The sequence below is a fragment of the Perca fluviatilis genome, chromosome 8 (genome assembly GCF_010015445.1).
Source record: "Perca fluviatilis chromosome 8, GENO_Pfluv_1.0, whole genome shotgun sequence".
Classification (NCBI taxonomy): Eukaryota; Metazoa; Chordata; class Actinopteri; order Perciformes; family Percidae; genus Perca; species Perca fluviatilis.
This window is the reverse complement of record NC_053119.1, coordinates 22,706,336-22,725,465: the sequence shown is the minus strand read 5'-3', so window position 1 is coordinate 22,725,465 and position 19,130 is coordinate 22,706,336. Positions and strand designations below refer to the sequence as shown.

At 38.3% G+C, this 19,130-nt stretch overlaps 1 protein-coding gene across 5 annotated transcripts; it reads left to right on the top strand.

The window, feature by feature from the left end:
• Positions 1–6: 6 nt before the first annotated feature.
• On the top strand, positions 7–18,580 carry parvb (parvin, beta). Of its 5 annotated transcripts, XM_039807964.1 has the most exons (14): positions 4,218–4,281; positions 5,863–5,928; positions 8,258–8,347; positions 8,822–8,892; positions 9,056–9,158; positions 10,843–10,983; positions 11,592–11,707; positions 12,690–12,748; positions 12,877–12,896; positions 13,938–13,999; positions 14,117–14,185; positions 14,417–14,518; positions 14,615–14,687; positions 16,382–18,580. In XM_039807964.1, exons 1-14 carry the CDS (start codon positions 4,266–4,268, stop codon positions 16,456–16,458), a joined length of 1,065 nt encoding a protein of 354 aa, XP_039663898.1. In that variant the 5' UTR covers positions 4,218–4,265; the 3' UTR covers positions 16,459–18,580. The 5 variants fall into 5 exon arrangements, with proteins under 5 accessions (XP_039663897.1, XP_039663899.1, XP_039663898.1 ...); XM_039807963.1 differs by lacking the exons at positions 4,218–4,281; positions 5,863–5,928 and adding an exon at positions 7–418; XM_039807965.1 differs by lacking the exon at positions 5,863–5,928 and having other exon boundaries at positions 4,188–4,281.
• The last annotated feature ends 550 nt before the right edge of the window (positions 18,581–19,130 follow it).

The window sequence follows — 19,130 nt, the reverse complement described above, 5'->3', positions numbered from 1 at the left end:
AACCCTGACCCTGTTCATCATCCTGCCGTCAGGAGGCGCTGTGGGGCGAACCGTCAGTGAACATTAAAGCAGAAAAAGCTTTTTCTCGCATCACATGTGAGTCATTCGTCTGTGTTGATGCCTGATGCCCGACCGTCAATGTGCCCGACCAGCGCTGCTTTCCTCAGTCTGCATGTGAATTCGGTGTCTTCTTTATATATAGTCCAGATCGTACACCGGTGCCCTGAACGCATCATAGGGGAAGAGTGACATTATAAACGAATACATGTGAGAGCACTTAAACACATCTTACTGAAAGATCAGATGTCTGGGACTGCGAACACATCTGCGACCCCGCAGTCCGCAAAAATGAAAAAGGACGAATCTTTCCTTGGGAAATTAGGAGGAACCCTGGTGCGAAAGAAAAAGTCTAAAGAAGGTAACTATTTTTTTTTTTAAATATATATTCTAATATTATGGCCTTTATTTGTTGTTACCATTGTTGTATTTTTTTTTTTGTCCATGGTGCTGCAATCACATGATACGCTATTAAAACATTCTCTTCTGGGATATCCCTGGCACTTTATCGTACAGCACACATATAAACATTGATCGTGTTTCCCTGGTACTCAGTTTATCTTTACTTTATGACTTCTTTGGTAGGCTATCCTATTGTAATCTGGCTTAAATGTTGCATTTACATCCTTCTGATTAGTGTGTCATATATTGGATGTTCAAAACATATTTTCAGCCCTAGTGTAGTTTGATATGGATTTCATACTTCTCTTAGTGAATGAGAGGCGAGACAAAGTCCCCTTAGCAACTCCACATGCATTTTAACATGAGGTAATGTACATAAATAGGTCATACAGGCACAGTGATGACAGGAATGCAAGGTTTTGAAGATAAGGATGTAAGAGGATCACTGCTCTCACTGTATTTTGGATATTAAAACACTAACTTATTGTCCTACTTTTCCAGTTTCCAGGCCAAACTATTTTTTGCCCTCCCACAGGCCAGACACTTAGTGGTAAAACAGACAGCTGCAAGGTTTAACACCTTTTTTGTGTGTGTGTGTGTGTTGTGTGTGTGTGTGTGTGTGTGTGTGTGTGTGTGTGTGTGTGTGTGTGCACGCTCACTGCCATGTGTTTGTAATTTCCATTAAAGGAGGTCCACCAGCAGGAGGACAGAGACATGTTAATTGTTTAGGAGCTCCTTTAAAATTCCATACAGCTCATCTAAAAACCAGTGGGCTTCCACTCATCTTTAAATGAAGATTTAACAGTTTGAATTTTAATCAAACTGTTAACATTTTGAAGCCAAAAATTGGTAAAACCAATTGGGGAAGAAATGTGTATAAAAAATGATGCACAAGACACCATCATAAAGCTTCAGTGAAGTGATGCAACAAGATGATACATGATATACATTAGAGCTAAAACAATTAGTTAATTATTCTATTAGCTGATTGACTGATTTTGAGAATCTATTCATCATTGGACAATTTATTGAGAAAAAATGCCAAAAGAAACTCTGATCAACTTCTCAAATGTGTGTACTTGTTGCTTTAAGGTTTCATATCATTCTAAATTAAATATATTTGGATTTCAGACTGTTAATAGACTCAGTGATGAACAGAAAAACAAATTGAAAATGAAAATAATCGTGAGTTGTAGCCCTGATTAATACTGTCCCGCCAGAGTGGAATAAGGTGATTCTTCTAACCTTAAAGGTCCCATGGCATGAAAATTTCACTTTATGAGTTTTTTAACATTAATATGAGTTCCCCCAGCCTGCCTATGGTCCCCCAGAGGCTAGATATGGCGATAGGTGTAAACCGAGCCCTGGGTATCCTACTCTGCCTTTGAGAAAATGAAAGCTCAGATGGGCCAATCTGGAATCTGCTCCTTATGAGGTCATAAGGAGCAAGGTTACCTCCCCTTTCTCTACTTTGCCCGCCCAGAGAATTTGGCCCACCCATGAGAGAGAGACATCATGGCTTTCAAACGAGCAAAGTGGCAGTTGGTCAAGCCCCCCCCCCCCCCCCTCTCCTCCTCAATAGTATTTAAAGCTACAGACACAGAAATGGCACATCCTAAGGAAAGCTCATTGTGGGACTGGCTCTAGTGGCTGTAATTCTGCACCGAGGCTGAATTTCGGGAAAGAGACTTCAGATACAGTATTAGGGGACCACTAAGGTCTGTATAAAAGCATCCAAAGAGCACCATGTCATGGGACCTTTAAAGCTGCTTCAAGGGGTTAAACAGAGAAACCAGCACACAGCTCAGCCCAGTCAGTTAATTAGATGATAACTGGGAGGTGGATTCCTGGTTTAATGAGTAAATGAGAGTGTTTGTCTTGCTGCTGAAATTTGTGCTTAAAGCTCCAACAGTGATATAGATGTGCTGTTGGTTAATATAACTTGGTACAGAATTAACTTATACCAGTATTTCTCAAAATGAAGTCCCGAAACTGTTGACCATGAAAGATACAGCAGAGTTGTGAAGTTGTTCTACAAATTGGAGCATGATATATTTATTCACAGAGAGAGAGCCGCTTAATTGATTGTTTAGAAATGAGGCTATATCAGTATTTCAAACCAATCAACATCAATTGAACTGAATTTTAAATGGTAAGTTGTGCAATCGATGGTGCAAAAAAGCATTGTTTTAGTCAAGTAAAAGTGCAAAATATTTTCTGGTTTCAGCTTCTCAGATTTGCTGCTTTGATTTATCACTATTGTAGTTCATTTAATATATTTGGATTTTTGGACAGTTAGTGAGACTAAACAAGCTTTCTTTTCAGATGTCACGTAGGGTTCGAGGAAATTGTGATGGGATTTTCTTTACATCGTCTTTCTGGTTTTGCAGACGAAATGAATCGAGAAAATAATTTGTCAGTTTACATAATAATGAAAATTAAAATAATCATTAGTTTCAGCCCTCCATTCAACATATCAGTCTTGATATATCAATGTGAATTTTTGTATCTCTTGTTAGATAAGCTAGCAGTTTCCCTCTGCTTCCAGTCTTTGAGCTAAGCTAGGCTAACCCCGTCCTGGATCTATCACGCACATCTTTTTTTATCCGGCTCTGGAGAACATCATTTCCCAAAATGTCTGTAGCTTCTCTATATTATTCCTTAGAAGTCTGAATTTAAAGAGTGAATATGCCAACACAGGTCGTCTAGGTTGTCCTATTATAAAGAATCCTCCAAACGTCTTCTTTTTTTGCCCAAATTCGGATGTGTCAACCTTAATTATCCTGTGTAAGGAGTCGTAGGTCTGTCCCTTGTAAAAGTCAGGAAATCTCTCATAGTACTCTGGCGCAGACTTTAGTGTAGGTATAGGAGAGGGTATAGTAAAGGAATACTCTCTTTAGCATTTTCCCTTTGTGCTATTATGTAATGAATGATACAACATACAAATGTAACTGTTCCCTGATTTAGCAACCTCCAACATACCTCCTAAAACCCTTGGTGGTCCCCAGACCTTAATTTTGCCAACATATGGCTGGACAGAAGGGAATCCCCCATAGTCTCAGTGTGGAGTGAGTGCAGCTTGTGAGAGTGCAGCGCCCCTGTGTGCTCTTAGTGGATTAAAGCTCAGCTAATAGACAGGTTATTTTAAAAGTCAATCTCCATGATGTTTGAATTAGAAATAAGTATAACAGGATGGAAGTATGTGAGATTTAGTCTTTAGTAATGGAGCACAGTTTGTGGCCGGGCATGCTGCTGCTTCTGTTGTTGTGGTTTCTGTTACATTTGGGTGTGGTACTTCATATTCTTTAAGAGGAACACCACAACAAAAAATTGTTTCTCTTTTGCTGAATACTCATTAATAGTGTAATTGGATTGTGCCTTTAAGAAAAATACTCATGGTTTTGTGTTGACACTCCTTAGCAACAATACACATTGTAGTTCAGCGGTAAACCCTTAAACCCTCTTCTTGTTGTGTCAGAAATGGGATGGAAAGTGTTACTTGAGGCCATTCAACAAGACATAAAGGAAATTTTTTTTACAGAGCCCAGATTTCTGCAATTGCAGACATACAGTATTTTTCAAAGAAACTGCATGTCCATGGCTCTTTCTGTATATCCCTGATAAACTGAAAGGAAGTCTGCACCTCTTTGACAAGGCTCCACAGCCCTTGTCAGCAACATGCAGTGCTGTACAAGTGATAGTTTAGTGAAGACAAAAAACATGTTATTGCTTTATAAGGACGGAGAGGATGAACGCCAGGTCACATCCTCGCTGTATTATCTGAGGGTGAAGAGTATTTACACTCTATGGATGCTGACAATAGTAAGTCATCTGTTTATTGTTGCTATTTAACCTTTTTTATTCACTTCACATACTTATTTCATTGTCTACTTTTACCAAAAAGAGATGGAGAATTGAGTACATTATGCAGTAATTAATCCAAAAATTGTACAAGTTAAACAAACATTACTAGAATCGATAGATATTTTTTCTTTCTCTACTGCTGCTTTCTGGCTTTTTTGCTCTTGACTATACTGTTGATTTAACAATTTAGAATTGTCTTGCAAATACTGTACAAATGGTAAAAACATCCAAATCGCTGGTAAATTATATTGACTAAACAGTTATGGTATTATTAGTAGCCATTATCCAGGAGATTCACTGATATTTTAAACATATTAGACTTACTCTAAAAAAGAAGCATACTTGCTGTTTTAAGCAGTTCAACTCCCTCTATCTTTTGACTCTTGATGTGGACAAGAAAAAAACCTACAAAAGTAGTACAATATGGAGAAAACAGAATTACAACATAAAGTAAATAAGATATAATAATAATAATAATAATAATAAGTAAATATTAGGTGTAATAAGTTAAAGAGTTAATGTCTGCTAAAGGCCCCATTTGGAACAAACTCAGGGATTCTGTCATATCCTGGCTGCTGTTACTCACTGGTGCCTGTGTTGGTGTAAATAACCAGAGCTATATTTAAGGTCCGGCCTGTTTTCTCTATACTGCTGCATTATTTATATCTTCCCCTGTGCCACAGTGAACCGCCTCCGCCGCCTCCCCATCCCCTTGCATGTAGTGGAACCAAACAAGACAAGGTCGATTTTAATCTGCTTTACGCCGCTGCTTATGATGCAGACTGATTATACTTAAAACATTTTTATCGCTAAAGCAAAAAGAAGTCAGACCATATGTTGATGCTGTTGTATCCTTTTTTTCAAATTGGTTTGTAAAAAATACAGTGAAGAGCTCTTTACATACATTTGTGCAATGAAGCTTGCATAAGATAAATGTTCTTGACTGCAGGCTTTGATTTGTATTGAATTAGTGTAATTCTGTTAACAGGAATACAGCCGCTGTCTGATTGATTATCCACTGCAGCAAAACATATTAAAGGCTCCATTCACATGCTCAGTTATTCACAGAAACAAGTCTATTCTCTTATATTGCTGTGAAATTACTAGACAGCAATTTTAGCAGTCAGTTACAACAACAAAAACCTGTACAGACGTCCTTTTTACACCATGCTGCATGCATTTATATGGATATCGAGTCGACACTATACCTGTCATAGGTCAGTGAAGTTGGTCCTGTGTCCACTGTCTAACAGCCCAGAGGTTTACTGGTGTTGAGTTGCTTTTGCACATTTATGTCCAGTGTGGTCCTTCTTGTCCCAAGCGCGCACACACACACACACACACACACACACACATACAACAAACACACACACACACACACATACATACAACACGCCCCCCTCAGCGTCTCCTGTAACTGGACCGCAGACGTGGGGTGGAGGGTTGTGACAGAAATAAACCGACTACGATTCATACACACACACACACACACACATATACATACACTTCTACATTTACCTTTGCTCGGTGCAATCGTAGGGAATCCGGAGGTTTATAGTGGGGACATGGCGGGGCTGCTGTGTGGGACCAAGAGGAAGAAACAAGGTAAATTTGGTTTTCATTTTGGACTTTGAGGAACTTGGAAGTAGAAATAGGGAAGCAGGACTTGTTACCTTAGTGCAACTGTAGGTTAATACCCAGCAATGTGTTGTGTTGGTTATTGTAAGAGGTCATCATGTGAGTAGTCACTTTAAAATGTTTACATAGCATTATAGAATCGACTGGCGTCTTTGCTGTTATATTTCTGGACCAGTGAGTCCATATTTTTATTTCCATAAATCATTCTGCAGAAATCTGCCATCAGCAAATTAATTATATTGTATAATTTGACCTTTTTCACCCACATTTTACTTGACTGTGTGAAGTGCCAGCAGCAGTAATGCAGTCCCATGGACACGGAGGGAGGAAGCAGCACAATTATGATGAAATGCAGCAAGCTGCTGATCTGTAGTGCGATAGTTGATATCAGATCTGTGGGGACCCCTCCTTCCGGGGTAATTGTGTATATCTTCTCTTTTTACAAGCTTTGAAGTTAAGATTTTGTACAGATTGTATCATAAAAACACTGTAAGTGTTCTAGACTTTCTTTCATTATATTTTCAATCAGAAAAATATGTATATATGTTTTTTTACATGCTTTTAATTTGAAGAAAAAAAAAACCCTCAAAGTGCAGCCATTGGTTCTCCTTGGTTTTATAAATAGTAAAGTCAATGAAATGACAGATTGGAGACCATTGATTGGGGCCCAGCCTGTTGCAGATTGTACAAATTGAAATGCACAATGATAAAAGCAATGTGGCCATTAGAGGAAGAAAGCCTTTAAATCCCCGGAGTGTCTCTCCAGTCAGAAGTGAAAGCATATCAGTGGAAATTGATTTTTCACTCAAAGTGTTTGTTACTTTTTCTGCGTATTGTCACCTTAAATCAACCTTAAAGACTTTCCCATTCTAATCCTATTGTAATTTTCCAACTGGGGATCAATAAATAAATATACGAAGTAATTAAAATAACCATATTTTGAAATATAAAAGCATATAAAACAGTTCCAAGATACATTTTTTTTTTAAAATTTTTTTTAAAATAAGACGTTAATGGACTTAACGCAATCTGTGATGGAAAGAGCCCCACATGGGTGGAGAAAAAATAAGGAAGTAACAGACGTGTGAAAGCTCAGGCAGCAGTACAAATCCAAGGGGGTAAGCGAGCATCCGGAAAGCGTACCTCCTATGGGGAGATTCTCAGGCTATCAAGCCATCACTTTCAGCTAGCATCCCATTGACTGCCATTCATTTTGGTGTCACTTTAACAGCGAATAACTTTACATCTGCCAGAAGACTTACAACTTTCAGACACGTTGCTCACGTCACATCTACGTCGTCAAGCTCAGTTTGAGACTGCTCAGCCATCACCGGAAAAGTGCTTCTAATTGACTTCACTGGTCTCCGTCGAAGTCTATGGCATCGCTGTGTCCTTTTCCTTCACTGTCTATGTACAAATCCCTGGATAAACATTTCTTCCAAACTGTTTCTGAAACTCACAGCTTGAAAACGTTTGCAGAATTTCCTTTTTTGTTGTTTTTTTTAAAGATTTTTTTGAGGCATTTCAGCCTTTAATGGAAAGAACAGATGTATATGAAAGGGGAGAGAGAGGGGGATGACATGCAGGTAATCGTCTCAGGTCGGACTCAAACCCTGGACCTTCTGTGTCGAGGTATACACCTCCATATATGTGCACCTGCTCTACCAATTGAGCTAACCCTGCCACGCACATCAACCGTATTTTATTAAACTTGTAGTCTGAAGCCCCAACCGACACTGACTCAAGTGATGTCAGTTGAGGACTTTATCAGACTACACACAGCTGCCTCTGGAGCCACAAAAGGCTTTATACAACTTTCTTTCAAATACTGTATGTAGCAGTACTCACCAAGACATGTAAACAGACTTTTACGTGTGAAACTGGTGGAGTTCCCCTTTAAGATTCTGGTAAGTGTCAACCCATTTGTAGAAACCTTGTAATGTAATGTAATGTAATGTAATTTTGTGAGGCTCTGACTGTTACTGATACTAAATAGAGAAAAGCGGTGGTGGAGTGACTGAAGTAGTGGCTGTAGAGGAGGACCAGTTGCCACAAATGTACACCACACTTTTCCTTACAAGGGGGATTTGTGGTGATTGTGCACCAATACTGTTACCAGTGACTCTGACAAGCTTTCTCTGTTGTCTTTTTATTTCTGTTCCACAGTCTTTGCCTGCTTATCTCACTTTCTGTCTCCATACTTGGAGATTGAAAAACAATCAAGTCTTTTTCTGTTGATTTGTTTTTATTGAATTAGTTTTTCTTGTTTTTTGTGTGTGTCTTGTTGTTTTACAAGTGAGTGATCTCCATGAGGAGGGGAAGAATGCCATCAATGCTCCCATGCTTCCTATAGGGACAGACATCCATCCAGAGGACACACTGATGGGTATATACACACACAAACACACATATGCACATGTGAAGAACATCTCATTTTTTATTTAAATTACATCTTTAATGTTAAAACACTATTATTGCCTGAACTGGTTGCACTGTTGTTGATGCTGCAATTGCATTTCAAATATGATCAACTTCTTAAGACTTTTGCATCTCAGTGCCATAGGTTACTCAGGTCACAGAGGATTATATATATGAGTAATGGGGACTTTGACAGTGGAAAAGCAGGAAATGAAAGTGGGTGGAGGGGAGACGCCTTTGCCCTTAGTCACCATGTGAATCACTGTTGATGTGGGGGTGATAGGAACATTGTATACGTGTGTGTCTGTAGAGTTGTATTTATGTGAGACAAAAAGTATGTATGTATGTATCCAAAAGGGGAGACAAATATGTAGGAAATGAAACTGGATAGTTGAGTGTCACAATAACCTATGCTGAGTTTCTCTTGCATTATCTTCACCAGAGGAAAACGCTGAGAGGATCATGTTGGACCCAACATCGCGGGAAAATCTTAAATTTAAAGATCTTTTGAAGGTAGTCTGGGATAATTTTTTTGTGCACAAGCATCATATCTCTTCAGCACAATCAGAGCAATGAAAACACGAAGAAAACAGTACACAGATGAAGTTTGACTGAGTTTGACTTTTTTGACGTAGAGTTTGACTGTAGGTTTTATTGCATTGGGATTTGTGTGCAGGTCCTGATTGACTGGATCAACAGTGAGTTGGAGGAAGACAGGATCATAGTCAAAGACCTGGAGGAAGACTGTTATGATGGACAAGTGCTCCAGAAGTTATTTGGTGAGGAAGAAAGCATCACAACATCTTTATCCATATAGCTTCTGTAGGCCTTAAACGTGCCACGTACCAGTATGAAAATTGGCAGTATTAGTAGAAAGTGTTTAATTCCTGCACTCTGTCAGCACTATGTTTATTGGAAATGCAAAGTTTCGGACTGACTTTAATATGAAAAAACAACATTATTTTTTATTAGAGCAACAGACTGCACTAGTCGGAAAAGGAGTAAATTCACAGCAATGTATCATTTTATTCGCAGCCTGTGGCCTCTAGTATAAATATGTTTTTGTTTACTATTGTGAGTTTGATTTTTGACAAATTCTATGACCAAAACTTTGCATTTGCAATAAACTCAGTGCTGACAGTGAGCAGTAATTCAGTGCCTTATTTTGCATGATTTCTTTATGCACCTCTGTACCAGCTGTGCAGTAGACCAAACTTAATTCAGCAGTAGTAAATTGGCATCAGCGAATATATTGCCTAAAAGTATTATCTTGGAATTAGCATTAAAACTTGCTTTGACAATGACTACTTGTAAACACAATTCCATAACATTTCTTTCATTTTGAAGCACACTGTCTGCAGTAAAAACAGAAATGTCTGCCTCCTACCATTGATCTTTATTCTTTGTCATTTAAAAGCTGTAGCAGGTTCATACTAAACATCCACCTCATTCAATAACATTTCAAAATACTGATATTGGCACATTGTTTTGTCCCGTGGTCAGTGTCCAGTGTGTGTATTCACTGGGGTGCTGCTGTGTCTGGTAAAGATTCAGTGTTGTTACAGCAGGCTGAAAACATTTTCAGATTTCACCTTCTGCATGCTAACATTTAATCCCAAGCCAATTTCCCAAAAAATAAGCATTTGGTGATGACACTATCTCTTGTTACTCTGTAGGTTGGACAAAATCATCTACTTTGGAAACAAGTATCTGCCAAATGAATAATATCATTGCAACAGTAGCAGTGATAAAAACTAAATTCATACAATAACATTAGCAGTTTTTAGTTGCTATATGTCACACATATGCCTGTACTGTATAGGTAGCATCACTCTGTGTTCATTTATGTCCATATTTCTTGTGCTCCAATTATCTATTGCATTTCTTACATACAACATGTTTTAATTGTATGTAGATTCTTAAATTCTGAGTTTTTTGTGTTATTAAAGGGAAAATTCAACTCCTCATTTTTTAATCTCCACACTGACTGGTTTCTTCCTGGCTCCCACTTGTCCTCTGTGGTGTCGTAAACGGCAACTAAAACACACAGCAGGAAACATTTTGTTAAGTGATGTGTGATTTCTTCATTTCTGTTAAAGCCCTTTTTAGTTTTCACACTCCTTTATCACACTTCGTCTTTAACTGCGTCAGTGCCCTTTTTTAGATATCCTTTTTCAGTATTGCTGGTTTTTTATAAACCTACCTTTTTTTAAATCTGTACGTGAGTTCCTAATTCCTCTTAATTTAGACATTGCTTGCTTGCTACAGTATATGCAGTGTGTGTGTATATATATATATATATATATATATCAGTACAAGACAATACTGCTGCATGATTCTGTAAACAATATATATCAGTACAAGACAATACTGCTGCATGATTCTGTAAACAATTATTCATGATTGTGGAAAGTCTTTCCCTGTGTGTTTGAGCTGATATCTCATCTCTCCTGTTGTTGACAGAAGAGTTGTCAGGCAGGAAGCTGAACGTGGCCGAGGTGACCCAGTCAGAGATCGGCCAAAAGCAGAAGCTTCAGACAGTTTTGGAGGCCGTCAACGAACTGCTGAGGCCTCACGGCTGGACCATTGAGTGGAGTGTGGACTGTGAGTTTTACGACGACTTCAGTGATTTGCTAAGTAAACTGATACTCCAGCGATTAAGTTTGTGCACTTCCATGAAGTTGGGGAACACACAAGAGCCGATTTAAAAAAGGATGGATTAAAAAAAAATATTGCAGCCTACATTTCACATAATGCAATTCGCCAAGATAACCCTGATGACATCACTATGACACCATTGGGTTTATTTTATTTTGTCACACATTGGAGAGCTCCTCCATAGCCACAGAAAACATGATACATCTGTTTTTACAGGCTGCATCCTGGTGACTGGCAAACTGAACCTCGTGCAAAATTGGTGGAACTCCTCTTTAACACATAATCTCTTAATTTGCATTACAAATAGCAAGAATTTAACCCTGTACAGAGTTGTGAGGAGCTCTAAAAACATCATGATTTCCCACTGCAGTCCAAAGAGTTGGATTAATTCATGCTTCATTAACTGCTCATTTGCAGCTTTTTCATTTTTAGTTTTGTCTCTTGAAAAAGAAGCACAGACTTTACCTTTCGTCTTTAGAAAATTGCTTGCATCGGTATGTTTGCTTGCAGTGTGCAAAGAGCTGACAGTCCTTTTTTATGATTTACTGTTACAGCTATTCATTCAAAGAACCTGGTGGCTATTGTCTACCTGCTGGTGGCTCTCGCGATGCATTTCCAGGCCCCCATCAGACTGCCTGAGCATGTTTCTGTGCAGGTGGTCGTCATCAAGGTAAAGTGGCTCATCAAGCTCACACAACGGGCATTCACTATCATTATGTGCAATAATGGAGGGATGATTACGAATATATAAATATTCATTTATTAAGCTTTTATTTAACCCTCCCTGAGATTAAGAATCTCTTTTTCAAGATAGGCAGCAATAACATAAGACATAATTCAAAATATACCTCAACATTTAACAAAAACATTAGCCTAGAAATCTAGACGCACCCTAATGGCAGCACATTTATTTTGCAGCCAGGGGGGTCTAGGCACTCTCCGTTGGCTTGCGAGCTGGAAAAACGAAACTCTGGTCAGGCCAATCACATCGTGTATAGAGTCTGTGGGCGGGCTTATGGCTGCTGCTGGGAACAGCGGTCTTCTGGAAGACTTGCGGAGTTGAGCTTTTCTTTGAGAAAAGAAGAAAGAACGGCACAGAAATCATTCTTAAAAAAGACAGATGTGTTCGGAGTTTTGCCGACAGGATACAGCAAAAGTTTAATCTATCAACTAGCTTCGCTACCTTCTTCGTTGCTCTGCCTGGTTGTAGCGCTATCCTATTGCGTGCAGAGGGAATTTGAATGACAACCGTTTATCCCGCCCCTCGGATTGAGCCCTGTCAATAGTGAGTTCCCAGACCCAACATCTTGATGTGGGTCTGGCTTGTCAGGCTACAAAAACATGTCTACAAGTTACAAATACATTTTTTAATACAATCATGTCATCTCAGAAATTGCCTAAATGTAACCTTAAAACAACTCAAGAGCTGTCTAAAACCATGAAGATAACCAAGACCCATTCAAAACAATAATATTATGAGGCTAACACGGATCATAGTGACATATTATAGTGTCCGTTTATGGCTAAATCCTTCCGTCATCTTTTAGTGTTTTTCAATGTCATGTCTGCACATGTCATTTTCATAATGTGCATTAACAATTGCAGTTATTCTCTCATGAAGTAACTGAAGCATTTTGATTTTGTTTGAGCAGAAACGAGAGGGCATCCTGCAGACGGCTCTTGTGACCAAGGAGCTGACGAGCACCACAGAGTAAGAGCTGATACTTAATAATTGTATCCACCTTTTTTTTATATCAATGTTGTAATGTAAGGTATTAATAATGTTAATTGTAGTATAAAGTATAACTAAATTGTTTACATTTTTTTTTTCTTTTTCAGAATGATGATGGGAAGGTTTGGTGAGTCTAAGCCACAAATGTTACAGTAGCAATTATGGAAATGTCTGTTTACTTTTATTCTTTCTTTATTCATCTGCTTCAAGGAAAAGTTCAACATTTTGGGAAATGCGTTGTTCACTTTCTTGCTGAGAATTAGATGAGAAGATTGATACCACTCTCATATTTGTTTGTTAAATATGTTACAGCTAGTCTAGCTCCACCTGAAGGTAACACAATCTATCTTCTAGCACCTTTAAAGTTCACAAATTAACATGTTATATCTTGTTTGTTTAATTCAAATAAAAACTAAAGTCTAAAAGCAACAATGTTTGGTTTTACTTGGGACTATTATGTCAGACTATTTGTTGGCTGGGAGCAGTGACTTCCTCTCTGCTACCTCGCAACCACAGCTGTAAAACCACAACTTGCCAGGCTAGCTGTTTCCCCCTGTTTCCAGTCATTAAAGGTGCAATATGTAATACTGACAGCTAGTTTTTAAAATAGTTACTGCAGTAAAAATTCAAAATACTGGATAGAGTCGTCTTCCCCCGCCCCCTCCTCCTGTCTCACGTAGTCAGACATACTTCACAGCACAGTGGAGTAGCTAACGTTAGATGCTGGCTATATTTACAGTCATAAAAGTGTGTGGTCATGCGGAGCTCTGTACCCAACTGACAGGCACACTTTTTCGGGTTACAATTACGGTAGGAACCGCTAAAAACACAACAACCTCGCTGTCCTCTCCACTCAACAGACAGACACACTTCCTCGGCTCAGAATTAAGGTGAGAACCGTTAAAAATAACACTACCTTCCTGTCCTCACCACCCGACTGAACACACTTTATTGGCTTAGAATAACGGCAACAATCACTAAACACACTGCAAACTCACTGTCCTCTCTTCCCGATTTACAGCCCCTCCTCTCTCGGCTTAAAATAACTCACCGTTGTCGGTTAATTATTGGACAGATATGAGTGGTATACCATTGACATTTCCAAAAATGCCAAACTTTTTCTTTATTATGTATTCATAACCTTTGAATTATTTCTTTTTTACAACAGAGAGGGATGCGTTTGACACTTTGTTGGATCACGCACCTGACAAGCTCAACGTGGTGAAAACGGTATTAAAAACCTTTTCTTTGAAAGATAATGGATAGTATAATGATTTCAAATTAGTTGGTATTTTTTTAAACTGTACTGTATTTATGATTTAATAAGTTTTTTGATCCCGTTACCAGTCTCTCATCACCTTCGTGAACAAACACCTGAACAAGCTGAACCTGGAAGTTACTGAGCTGGAATCTCAGGTAAGAGATTTGATAATTTACAGTATCTAGAGACTAGAGAATAGAGTCAAATATTAAAATGATCATGAGTTTGTGTTATGTAACATATTTTCATCCTCTCATATTCCCTCTATTTGCATGCATTACTTTTGAACCATATAATACAATCTGATTTACTTTTAGTTTTATTATTGTATGTGCTGTAAATTTTCATGCAGTCTATTATGTGTGTGTGTGTGTGTGTGTGTCCAGTTTGCTGATGGCGTGTACCTGATATTGCTGATGGGGCTGCTAGAAGACTACTTTGTCCCTCTGTACAACTTCTTCCTCACCCCTGAGAGCTTTGAACAGAAGGTGATTATGCCCTCAAAAAGTGAAATCTGTCGGTCGAATAGGACGATTTTTTTGCAGTTTATCATTACATTGAGTTTCCATGTTGTGTCCCCTCAGGTCCACAATGTGGCGTTTGCCTTTGAGCTGATGCAGGATGGAGGCCTGAAGAAACCCAAAGCCAGACCAGAAGGTATTTTATAGATTACATTATTACAAGATCAGATAAAAGACCCTTTTCCAGGGGGAGATTTAATGGAGGCTGACTGAGATTATGAGTCTCTTTTGCTGACAGGATGCCATTTAAAAAGGAAGTTTAATGGTTGATGTCCTACAGTAGCAGTCATATTAAAGTTTGTCCAGTAGATGGAGACCTTACCTAACCCTTAAACTCTCATACTGGACGGCTGGTGCTGGGTTCATGCACTGAGCTACACGTTTGAATAAACCAGCCTGTTCTTTTTTTTTAGGAGAATTTAACAACTTATACTTAAAATATGACTTACTGTTTTCACATAGTTGTTGCTATTATAATGATTATTAGTTCACAATTAAGTATTTTCCCATTTTATCACAGAGACTTGCATTTCATTAACCCCATTAGAAATGCTATTACAGAAATAGCTTTCAGACTGTGATCTAATACAGTTGACTGATAACGTACTTAAACTGTAATCAGTACCTTACTCCACTGAAGCATTCAAATTAATATCAGCTACTTACTCATATTAATCCACAGAATATGATCTTGAAAGAAGAATGCATTAGATTTGAGTTTTTTGATTTAAATAAAATTCAACTCTGTCTGAAGGGTGAAGTAGCACTCCAGAAGGGAAGTAGCCTTCCTAAGCACCTGCTTGTTATATAGGTCTGTAAGCTGGGCTTGACTCCTCCCAGAAATCCTACTAGCCACTTTGATGAGGCTACCGAGCCCGCCAAAGTCACTATCACAGAGGAGACATTAAATAAGCACATTTTCCTCAACAACAAAAGGTGCTGTTGGACCTTTTTCATGTGGAAGCAGCATGGGATTTAAACCACAGTTAGTTATCAAGAACAATGCCTAAAACCAAGGCTATCCACTAACTCGATACCAGCACCTTTGTTGGTGGTTAGTATACAGGATTAGGAGTCTTTCTAAACCTGATTATTACATCTTTTATTTTTTACACATTTAATTGTAAGGACTCATTACACTGAAATACAAAGTCATTGACCACAGGCCCATGCTGATGGTATATATAGCTGTTATCTTCATACTGTTATTATCTTCCAAGTGCAGTTTGTGTTCCTAGGAGCAGACAGTTTAAGGTTTGTGCGTTTGTGCACATCTGCAGGTTCATTATAATTGACGGTAGCTGTTAATGATATCAACAGTGTCACCCAAGCTAACAGGGAAATGCAGATGATAAGGAGCTTAAGGCGTCCTAGTTTAAATGGTGATGCAATATGGCACTGCTGTAACAAAATGGTGTCTAGCTTGAATCACTTACCCAAGACCTAGTTGTGATGAGAAATTACAGTAAGCAAATAAGCCCTTGTGTAGTAGCCTATGTCATGTTACTGATGAAGAGAACAGGAAGTATTTTTGTGCCTTTGAATCTCTCCTGAGAAGAAGTAATACATCATATGATCTATGATGAGCTATTTTTAGCCCCATTTTGTTTTCCGAAATTACAAATAACCTTTTAGGGAAAGTAGTCCAACAGAAATTATGGAAGCTACTTTGCATTGTAAATATGGTTTTATGGTAGCACAGCCCATTTATTTTTTGGATCCAATTTTTATTTTTGTGCATGTCAAAGGTCTAATTTTTCTTTCTGAAACTCCTCAACACAAGTTTGGCAAACTCTAATGATCTTTGCTGTCTCCATTTTTGTTTTCCAGATGTTGTCAACCTGAACCTCAAGTCCACCCTCAGAGTCCTCTACAACCTGTTCACCAACTACAAAAACTCTGATTGAACTTTTCCAGTTTCTCCCCCCTATATACTTTTGATTGCTGCCCTGTGCCTGCACAGATATTATGCATTACAGTCTGGACACTGGAGGAGACCAACTGGGACTTAAAAATCATTATTATGTGGGACTTAAAAAGCCCCATGGAGAGTAGCCTGAAAAAGGCTCTTAATGTCAGTATTTAATTTCCTCCAAATGTCAGTACTTATTTATTCCTTCCTCGAATGTTAAATGCAACCCAGGAAACCCTTTAACCTTTAGCCTGCTTTTGAATACACACAATAGCCATGACAGGAAAACGAATGTTAAAACTGGAAAACATTTGCGTTAACCTGGTTACTCTCCAGAATATTTAAGAAAGTTGAAATGCTGTTGTATATTATAAAGTATCTAAAATGAATGTGTAAATATTAAAAGAATAGTTTTGGGAAATACACATATTTGCTTTCTTGCCAAGAGTTCGACGAGAATATTGATACCACGCTCATGGTTTATATGCTAAATATTAAGCTAACATTAAAACCAGCAGCTGGTTAGCTTAGCTTAGCATAAAGACTGCAAACAGGGGAAATTGCTTGTCTGGCCCTGATCGTAAATAACAAAATATGCGTACCAACACCTCTAAAGCTCATGTAACACAAACTGTAAACACAACAAGCTACAGAAAAACATTTTAAAGTTTCAGGTTGGACAACAAACTGCGCACCATAGAAAAGTTGTGGTGCCTTTATTTTATGCCCAAAACATAATTGCCATGTAATCTATATCTAATGTATAAAAATGTAGATACTGTAGCAGACATTTTGCCTTTGGATAATCTTCACAAAATGCAAGAAGAAATCAACAAAATGTATAATTTCAGCTTTCTTCTTTCTTTTCGTTTGGAAAACCTAATTATAATTATTTACTGTCTGTAGCTTCTAGAAATAACTATTAAATACATTTGATTATGTGCATTTAATGTAGTTTAATAACCACATCTAATTGCATGACATCAACTAGAGTCAAAAGCTGAAGCAGTTATACTGCTAAGATAGTACTGTTAGCAAGATTAGCTAGCTTTTTGCTACATTGTGACTGGATTTAGCTGCTGCTTCATTTAATAATGTGGAAAACAAACTAAAATACCAAGATTAATTAACAGATAACTAGCTAGGGAAAAAACAATAAGTACATTTTGTTTTAAGTAAGTAAAGTTTCATAGATAAAAATCACAAAGTGCTTTACAAGGTACACTCACATTAAAATACATTGAATAAAATTAAAACATTTAAAAAGTCAAAGATAAATTAAACCCAGTCAACTAAAAGCTTGTTTAAATAACAGTGTCTTGAGTTGCCTTTAACTAAGGCTAGCTGGCTTGTGGCTATCTGACCAGCTGGATTTCAGATGATATAGCGCTCTTTTTTGTAGCTGTCTCGTTGGCTGTGTCTTGTGATAGTTAGTACAGTTAGTTTACTATTTAGCACAAAGTTGTTTTGCTGCATTGTGCCTTTGTAGGGCAGAGCTGTTTCCCCTTACGTTCATCTTTATGCTAAGCTAAGCTAACCTGCGACTGGCTATACTGTATCTTCCTATTTAATGGGTGTATATATCTGTAAGTGGTATTGATCTAATTCTCACTCAACTCATGACAAGAAAGTAAATAAGAAACTATTCTTTTTATACTATTCCTTTACTGGTAATATCTGAAATGCATTAGCTTACTTCAGCTAGGCTATATATATACCATAATTGCTTTTACTTGACAGAAATGAACTGTGAATGGTACAGTACTCATTGACTCTGAACTATGAACACAGCACACCACATCTCAAGCCAATGCTATTGCCTTAAGTGCATGCTCCGTCCCGGGAGAACCCCTGTCATAGTATCTTTGTATTGACTGGCCTTTCAGACGAGTCTCCGAGGAGGCCTGGACCTCACACTGCTCTCCCGAAGCGGGGCATGGGCCCCCTGCTAAGATGCACAGTGCACGACTACTCAAGCATTTTAGAGCCGGTGATGAATTATTGAGAAAATGGATGAGTCAATCTAAATCGCGCTTGCGCTGGATGTCTCATCCTTGTGTATTTTTTTTTTTTTAAATCTTGCCTATCAAGAAATAAATGCCTGAAATCCAACTGAATGAGAATTTCATTTTGTCTCTTATTTGTGTGATGGGTTAAATTTGCTTCGGCTTTTGAACGAGATTGACTTTGGAACAGCCAATTCCTGCAATTTGGGGTTTAGCTAAAGGAATTATGGGTTTATTTTAGACCTTTATATTCTTATCTCATTGCTTTGTTGCTATGGTAACCTTCCACATCCCCCAAATTGCCCCTTCGTCTGGCTGATGTGTGGTCCTTTTTCTTTTCTTCAACAAGGCTAGTGCGCATGCAGAGCTTTTTGTCGCGTTGTCTCTCTTCTCTTTCCTTCTTTTTGTTTGTTGAAGAATGGAGAAGGCTGGAGACCAGACGACAGCAAATTGATCGGTTCACAGATGGAGATGTGTGAGTCGAGTCTGAGTGGTTCGGGCCTCTGAGTGACACGTTTATCTTTGCCCTCCTGAAGTGTGGTTTTCCCAACAATACATTTGCTACCCAAGAAGAGAGCCCTGTTTTCTTTTTCTCTCAACGCATATGCTACTATTAAAGTCTTAAATGCCGTTTGTGACACAAAGCCAGTATCAAAAAGAG

What these genes read in the sequence shown, in the direction of transcription:
- parvb (XM_039807960.1), top strand. Translation starts at nt 5,616, where the DNA reads ATGTCCAGTGTGGTCCTTCTTGTCCCAAGCGCGCACACACACACACAC. An exon ending in CATTGAGTGGAGTGTGGACT is followed by an intron (nt 10,984 to 11,591) that starts GTGAGTTTTACG and finishes TTACTGTTACAG; the next exon opens with CTATTCATTCAAAGAACCTG. An exon ending in TGCAGGTGGTCGTCATCAAG is followed by an intron (nt 11,708 to 12,689) that starts GTAAAGTGGCTC and finishes TTGTTTGAGCAG; the next exon opens with AAACGAGAGGGCATCCTGCA.